Source organism: Trichechus manatus, unplaced genomic scaffold, assembly GCF_000243295.1.
Source record: "Trichechus manatus latirostris isolate Lorelei unplaced genomic scaffold, TriManLat1.0 scaffold00157, whole genome shotgun sequence".
NCBI lineage: Eukaryota > Metazoa > Chordata > Mammalia > Sirenia > Trichechidae > Trichechus > Trichechus manatus.
In genome coordinates, this window is record NW_004444093.1 from 1,846,806 (window position 1) to 1,853,831 (window position 7,026).

At 60.7% G+C, this 7,026-nt stretch overlaps 2 protein-coding genes across 3 annotated transcripts in view; one reads left to right on the forward strand and one right to left on the reverse strand.

The window, feature by feature from the left end:
• SMARCB1 (SWI/SNF related, matrix associated, actin dependent regulator of chromatin, subfamily b, member 1) overlaps positions 1-1,279 on the forward strand; it is a 41,061-nt gene extending 39,782 nt beyond the window's left edge. For both annotated transcript variants that reach the window (XM_004386157.3, XM_004386158.3), the window contains exon 9: positions 324-1,279. In XM_004386157.3, the coding sequence (XP_004386214.1) occupies positions 324-363 (40 nt within the window). In that variant the 3' untranslated portion in view covers positions 364-1,279. The remainder of the gene's footprint in view (positions 1-323) is intronic.
• A 690-nt stretch (positions 1,280-1,969) lies between these two features.
• On the reverse strand, positions 1,970-4,480 carry DERL3 (derlin 3). Its single transcript, XM_004386159.2, has 7 exons — positions 4,366-4,480; positions 4,131-4,196; positions 3,980-4,053; positions 3,793-3,886; positions 3,007-3,202; positions 2,491-2,581; positions 1,970-2,389 (listed from the first exon to the last, which is right to left on the reverse strand). The coding sequence occupies exons 1-7, from the start codon at positions 4,456-4,458 to the stop codon at positions 2,296-2,298; spliced, it is 708 nt and encodes a 235-aa protein (XP_004386216.1). The 5' UTR covers positions 4,459-4,480; the 3' UTR covers positions 1,970-2,295.
• Positions 4,481-7,026: the final 2,546 nt, after the last annotated feature.

The window sequence follows — 7,026 nt, forward strand, 5'->3', positions numbered from 1 at the left end:
GGGCGCAGGGCCATCTCCATCCTCCCAGGGCCTGTGGTCTCAGGGTGGGACCTGGGTACCAGAGGCAGGCCCCTGGGTGACAAGGCCCTCAGGTCGGTGCTGACCACAGCCCAGAGCTGGGTCTCAGGCCCTAGAGAGCTGGCAGGGCTGAGGGCAGCAGAGCAAGCCACTTTTGGGCTAGGCAGCAGATGAGCGAGGCAAAGGGGGAACCTGAGTGACCTGCTGGTGGGCTCCCATCCCTGTTGCCTGTACCCAGCTGCCCTAGAGCCCAAGGTGGGCCACCTGGCTGGTAGCTGCCTTGCCTCACTGCCCTCTCCCCCCAGGCGGATGCGGCGTCTCGCCAATACTGCCCCAGCTTGGTAACCACTCGGCATGGGTGTCCACTGGAGTGGCTCAGAAGATCACACCACCGCTCTCTCCAGTACCTTCTGGCAAGAAGAGGCAGGGACAGCTGTGCCGTGCCAGGTGGCACAGGAGGGGGCCTTCCAGCTGCCTCCCCGGCACACATTCCATTGCTGAGCCCCACTCCCCCACCCTCTTCAGTCTCTGGGGTCAGAAAGAGGCCTCATTTTGAGTTGTGTTTAGTTTTTCTATAGGAGCCCCAGGCAGGGCTAGCAACACTTTTTAAATAAAAGGCAATGGGTCTTATTTCCTTTCTCCAACTGGTCACTAAAAATGAGAGTGGTGAGTGCCACGGCCTGCTACTGGGCCTGGCTGGGGGACGTGGGTCCTAGCTGACAGTGGGCTTCCCTCTGCAGTCTCAGGTCCTCAGGTCAGGGTCACAGGCTCTAGGCCCCACTTCTCAGTCTGCAGCCACACCAGCTCTAGCACAGCACAGTGCTTGGCTTTTCCTTGGACCTCAAGCTTCCTATCTGCCACCCTAGCCACAGAGTCCTTGGGGCCATGGAAGAGCAGACCCCAGTGGCCCACGGAGGCAGGAGACAGGAAGTGGGGGAACCCAGAGGGCAGGGGGCACCTCCCCCACAACGTGGCTCTGCTTGGCTGAATGAAGTAGCACAGGCTCTCGGAATGGCCTTGGGTGCTGCACCCCAGTGCTCAGTCCCCAGGCTACGAGCAGGGCCTCTCCAGAGCCCTTTCCAGAGGGCACAGGTGGGGTCCCGTTGGGCTGCGCTGGGGTGCCAGCCTCACCACAGTGTGCGTAAGAGATTGACAGAGCCCTCCATCCTGCCTGACACTGTGGTCCAGGCCAGCTTCTGCCTCCCCTGCCCCAGGCTGGTTGTGAGGAGTGATGCTGGCAGGACACTGGCCTGTGGGGTGCGTGTGGTACGGAGAGACGGTGGGATGACCCTGGGCCCCTCTCCCCTGTTCTCCTTTCTGTGGCCCCCACACCCTTGCCTGAAACATGAAGTGTCCCACCCTACAAGATGGAGGTAGGTACGTGAGGGCAGTCTGCCCACGTGGGTCTCCTTGCCTGGTTGAGGCCCTACATGGTGAATTGTGCGTGTGCCCCAGTCTTAATAGAGATAATACAGGGCAGGTGCCACTCTGGTACTGCTGGTGACCCAGGAATAAACTGTCAGGCCAACTGCTCGTGGGCAATGGGAAAGCTGGCTGGCCCTCCAGGCACCCACTTCACAAATGAGAGACCCAAGCTGTGGAGAGCAGGCAAGGGCCCACGCAGGGTCCTTAGCTAAAAGTGGCTGCAGTGGACCTTCGCTGCCCAGTCTGCCTCACTCATCACAGGGCTCTGCTAAGGTGGAAGCTTCTCCAGGCTCCGGAGCCACAGGGAGGGTGAAGGACCCTATGAGGCCTCAGCTAAGTCCCTTAGCTGCTCAGCCTCAGTGGCACCAGCCGGATAATGGGGAGAAGGCCCCTCGACAGGGTTGGGGTTGCTAGTAAGGGGTGGGAGTGCTAGGTGAAGTGCCACGGACAGGGGGCACCCACACACTGGCCTGAGCCCTGGCTGCTGTGGCCTGGCAAGCTCAATGGCCAGCAGGGAATAGAGGCCGGGACTAGGTAGGACCTGCCCAAGGCCCCACTGAGGCCCCAAGCTCTGTTGGACCACTGTGGGCAGCCCAGGCCTTTGGAGCCTCCCACACCACTCCTGTGGCTGGGCTCAAAGGGCAGCCAGGTTTGGTGAAAGTAGAGCTGCACCTTGCGCCTGGCCCGGGGCATGCCCAGCTGACAGGGCAGAGGAAGCCAGTGTGTGGCCAAGAGGCTGCAGGTCACTGTTTATTCAGGTCGGTCACGGGTACTAGCGTCTCCAGGATGGGTTTGAGCTGGGTGTGCAGGTGGGGTGGAGGCCTGCCAGAGCTGGCCCCAGCTGTCACGGGATCACTGCTGCGGGGGTGGCAGATGGGGTCCTGGCTGCTCCTCAGGCAGGGGCAGATAGTTGGGGTCCTCCTCCGGGGAATCCATTAGCAGCTTCCTGTGGGGGGGCCCACACTGAGCTGAGCTGAGGCCTGTACCCATCCCCCAGGGGTAAAGAGGTCTGAGGAAGGTGGGGAGGGTGGTGTCTCTAGCACTCACAGGAAGCTGGGGGTCAGCAGCAGCCTCTTTCCTCCAGGCTGGTTGGGGAACACATCCTCCAAGTAGTAGTAGATGTGGCCCACTGCAGTCCCTGGAGGAGAGGTCAGGACTGCTGAGGCCACACTGCACGACTCCAAGCCCACAGGTACAGGGGCGGAGCAGCTTCACATAGAAGCCCACCTTCAGGGCAGGCCTGGGAACATGGACTGAGCCAGTCCAGGCTGGGCCAGAGCTGTCCATGAAGGACCTAGGGATGGGAGAGCCTGAGAAGCTGCCAGCACACACAGGGCCTTCAGAAGAGCTGGGGCCATGGAGCGGGAACCCTGGACCACTACCCCCTGCCCCCATGCACAGGTCGGCAGGCCACCCCAAAGATGAAGCTGGGGGTTGGCGTGTTCCAGGGGCTGCAAGAACAGAGGAGCCGAGAAGGCAGATCCTGGGGCGGGGGGGCTCACGTCCTCAGGTCCTATGCAGCATGAGGTATGGGCCGCCCCTCCAGGTGGGCAGATGGCTCACCCAGCAGGTCCGCGAGGACTGAGTTGCCCAGCAGCATAGAGAAGCCCATGAGTACCCAAGGCAGGAAGGGTGCCTGGAAGGTGAGGAGCCCGAAGAAGTTGACCCTGATGCGTGGGCTGCGGCGGCTCCACACATACACTAGCATGGCCATGAGCGCCTGGCCCAGGAAGAACAGGCTGCCCAGGAGCCCCAGCAGCTACACCAGAGTCAAGGGGCCTGGAGGCCACTCCCAGGCCTCAGCCCTGCCCAGGGCCCTTGCGGGGAGGGCTTGCAATCTTCGGGGTGTGAAGGATGGGGAGCCTAAGCGGAAGCCCCAAGGTAGAAGTCGAAGCCTGGTCCCTGACATGACCCTCACCCTCATCTAGTCACCAAGGCTTGTCCACTAACTTCCTAGATAAATCCTCCCCCCGCCTCCCTCCCTTCACCGGCCCTATGTGCTATTCCCTCATTAGAATCAAGGCCACACTCCGTGGCCCACAGGTCCCATGCTGTCCTGCCCAGCTCTCCACTCACCTCAGCCTCCACCCCCGCCCGAGTCCCTCCTGGCTGACTGGCATTCAGGACCCAGGGCCCAGGCCGAGCTCACTCTCCAGGGCATCGCCCTGTGGTATTCTGCGCACAGCCATGAGCTCTAGCTCTGACGCCTGGAGCTAAGCCGGGCACATGTCGGCCACTCAATGCATCCTAGGTTGGGGGTACGACTCTCCCTTCCCTGGCCCCCGGCCGCGCGGTCATCTAGGGCTCCAGGGACAAAGCACACCAGACTCGGGGAGCCCGGAAGGATACGGTCATGAGGACACCCCCGAAGAGAAGCATGAAGACAAAGTCGGCCGTGCGGCCGCGAAACGAGCCCTCCTCCAGCATGCGGCAGTAGCGGAACCTGGACCTCAGTATAGGAAGCGCAGCGTGCGGGCCTCAGTTTCCCGGTGCCCACGCGCCCCGCCCCGCCCTGCCCGGTCCGTGCGCAGGATACACGAAGAGCATGTTGAAGAAGAAGCTGAATCCCAGGGGCCCGAAGAAAAGGAAGCTGGTGACCAGACGCCAGACCTGCGGGGGGCAGGCGGTCAGGAGCGACGGGCCGGGCGGAGCTGGGCGGCCTCAGGGGCGGGGCGGGGCGGCCTCACCTGGAACTTCCTGAACACGAGGTGCGGGTTGAAGTAGAGCTGGAAGGGGCTGAGGAGATCCAGCTGCTGCGGAACCAAGGCCCGTCAGGGGTCGTCACCACGGCCATGGTCGCCTCGCCCGCCTGGACCATAACCAAGGACCCCTCAACCCGCTCGCCCGACGCTCGCCCCGTCTGCCGGGGCCGTAACCGTGGCGACGCTCATTCCCCCCCTCCCCCACCCCCCGCTGGCTCACCACGGCGGCGGTGGTCAGCACGCAGGCCGCCGTATAGGCTCGCGTCACCGCCGGCACCTGCAGGAATTCGGTCGCCAAGCCCTGCCAAGCCATTGATCCTTCTCAGGCACTAGTGACGCGACCCGCAGCCCACTTTTTAACCCGACTCCGAGCCCCGCCTCGCTCCGGCTTTCAGCCAATCCACGTCGGATGCGCAGCTAGAAGGCGGGGCCCTAGGCATGGTAGCCAATGGAAGGAGGGGGCGGGCCTCCGGCTCGGGGCAGGGGTGGGTGTGGACGGTTTTACACTGCTGGCCAATTAGCAGGCTCCACAGTTGAGCACGTGGCGGTTGTTGTGGCGGCGGCGCCGGAGAACCCGTGGCCAATGAGGAGCTAGCTGGTCTCTTCGCGGCATTCTACAACAGGACCAATAACGATGACCCACGGGGTCGCCACAGGGGCGGAGCTAAGATCCGTGTTGTTAGTGGAGAAAAGACGGGGGCGGGGCGCAAGTGGGGCCGAGAGGGGCGGGGCTAGAGGGAGGCGAAGTCGGGCAGGGCGGGGCTGCTCCACTGCCAACTGGTCTGCGACCCGGCAGGTAATTCTCCACTGTAAGACCGGGGACAATCCCACCTGACCCTTAGCCCAGGAGGCGTGCAAGAGCGTGTCCACATCCCCGCTCCAGCATTTCCGGGCCGCCGGAGGAGGGGGCCGGGCTGCATACTGCCTCATCATCTTGGGGCGAGGGAACCCCATTCATTCATTCACGAACTCAACAAACGTGGCATTGAGAGTTCACCATGAGCGGGCGCTGTTCCAGATGCCGGGCAGACGGCATCACCCACAGACGGTGTCCCTTACCGTCAGGACAGTGTCCTGGCAGACACAGCACCAGGTGAAGGCAAGAGGGCCGCGTAGTGGGCGCATCTGTGAGGAGGTCATTTTTTTTTTTTAGAAATGAGAATTTTATCCTAGTTTATGGCCATCTTTTTAATTGCGGAGAAAATACACAAAACAAAACATAAGCCATCTCAATTTCTACACGTACAATAAAGTGACATTAATTACATTCTTCATGTTGTGCAACCATTCTTGCTATCCTTTTCTAAATCATTCCACTACCATTAACATAAACTCAATGCCCCCTAAACAACACCTCCCTCCTCCGTTCAACCTCTGGTAACCACTAACAATCTTTGGTTTCTATGTATTTGCTTATATTTCATATAAGTGAGCTCAGACAGTAACTGTCCTTTTGGGACTGATTTATTTCGCTCAGTATAATGTTTTGCAGGTTCATCCATGTTGTGGCGCACATCAGGGCTTTATTTCTTTTTATGGCTGTGTACTACTCCATTGTGTGCGTACCACATTTTGTTAATCCTTTCATTTGAGGAGGTGACATTTGATTGGCTGCCGTGTGGGCCAAAGACTGCAAGCAGGCCAGAGGGCAATTAGTGAGCAGGGGAGGCTGCAAGGGCCTGTGGGCTTGGAAAGGCAGCAGCCAGGAGAGCAGGAAGGGGCGGGGTGTAGGTCTTGCTCACACACTGGTTAGAGGTGTGGTAGAGGATTCAAGGGTGATGCAGTGACCTGAGCCACAGGGTGATGGCCGGTGGTGACCTCTAGAACATCTGGGGATGAAAAGCTCAGTTATGGCCTTGCTGAGGCTGAGGCATCAGTGTGATATCCCCTTAAGAAATCCAAGTGTAGCTTTGAGGGAGGTCGGGCAGGTGGTCTAAATGTAGGCATTTGTAGCACTGTGGGCATTTGCATGAGATGCCCAAGGGATGAAGAGAAGGAGCCCAGCCTGGGTCAGGGAAAGAAGACAGACCCAGCCAGGTGAGGTGGCCAAGAGGCCTGGGTCCAGGAGCTGAAGCAGGAAAGAACTCCAGGGTCAAGACACTCAGAAGCCCAGGGAGATGCGGGCTGGGAAGACTGTGGGACACAGCCACACCGAGAGTGGATAGCAGTGGGCATAGGGGGAAGTCGGGATGCCAGGGTGGGCACCTGCAAAGCAAGCAGGAGCCAGTGGGAGCGACGGTCAGGTTTCCTGTTGGCAGGGAAGGGGAGGTATTCCTGCTTCCAGGTGCTTGGCAGGCACTGGCCTGCCCTCCACTGGGGTCAGGCTGGGGCTAAAAGGAGGGGCTGCCATTGTGAATGGGCCTCAGCTCCCCTTTGATGGGGCTCGATAATGCAGGCGCTGGGATGGGGGCTCTGGGGGCTGACAGGCACATCACTAGGAGGCTGGAGCTGGGCAGGAGGAGAGGGGACGGCAGCTGGGTCCTAGTGCAGAAGTTCCCGTTGGAGGGGGGAGAACCCCAGATGGGGAAACCGAGGCCCAGTGCGGGGCAGGGCCCAAGCAAGCCACTTTGGAGACACCAGATCCACCTCACCTGGGACCCTCCAGACAGCTGTTTGTGGAGAGGAGCCCTGCACATCACAGGCTCCCTGGGCCTAGGGACGCACAGGGCATTCTGGCATCTGTCCTAAGCAGCAGGATGGTGAGACCTGTCTCTTGTGCGGAGGGCTGTGGACTGAGGAGATAAAGAGCCCCCAATGGGCCTGCGCACCAAGCCAGAGACCCAAGACCCCCAGGTACCCTGTCCACATTCTCATTCTTCCAGTGTCTCTGGCAGGACAGCCCCTTTGAGCCCACCAAACCTGCCCTCCTCCCACAGGCCTC

Bases quoted from the DNA above. Each gene is read 5' to 3' on its own strand.
- DERL3 (XM_004386159.2), bottom strand. From the start codon at position 4,458: ATGGCTTGGCAGGGCTTGGCGACCGAATTCCTGCAGGTGCCGGCGGTG. The intron at 4,197-4,365 runs GTGAGCCAGCGG...TTGGTTCCGCAG, and splicing joins TGCTGACCACCGCCGCCGTG to CAGCTGGATCTCCTCAGCCC. The intron at 2,390-2,490 runs GTGAGTGCTAGA...GCCCCCCCACAG, and splicing joins CTGCTGACCCCCAGCTTCCT to GAAGCTGCTAATGGATTCCC.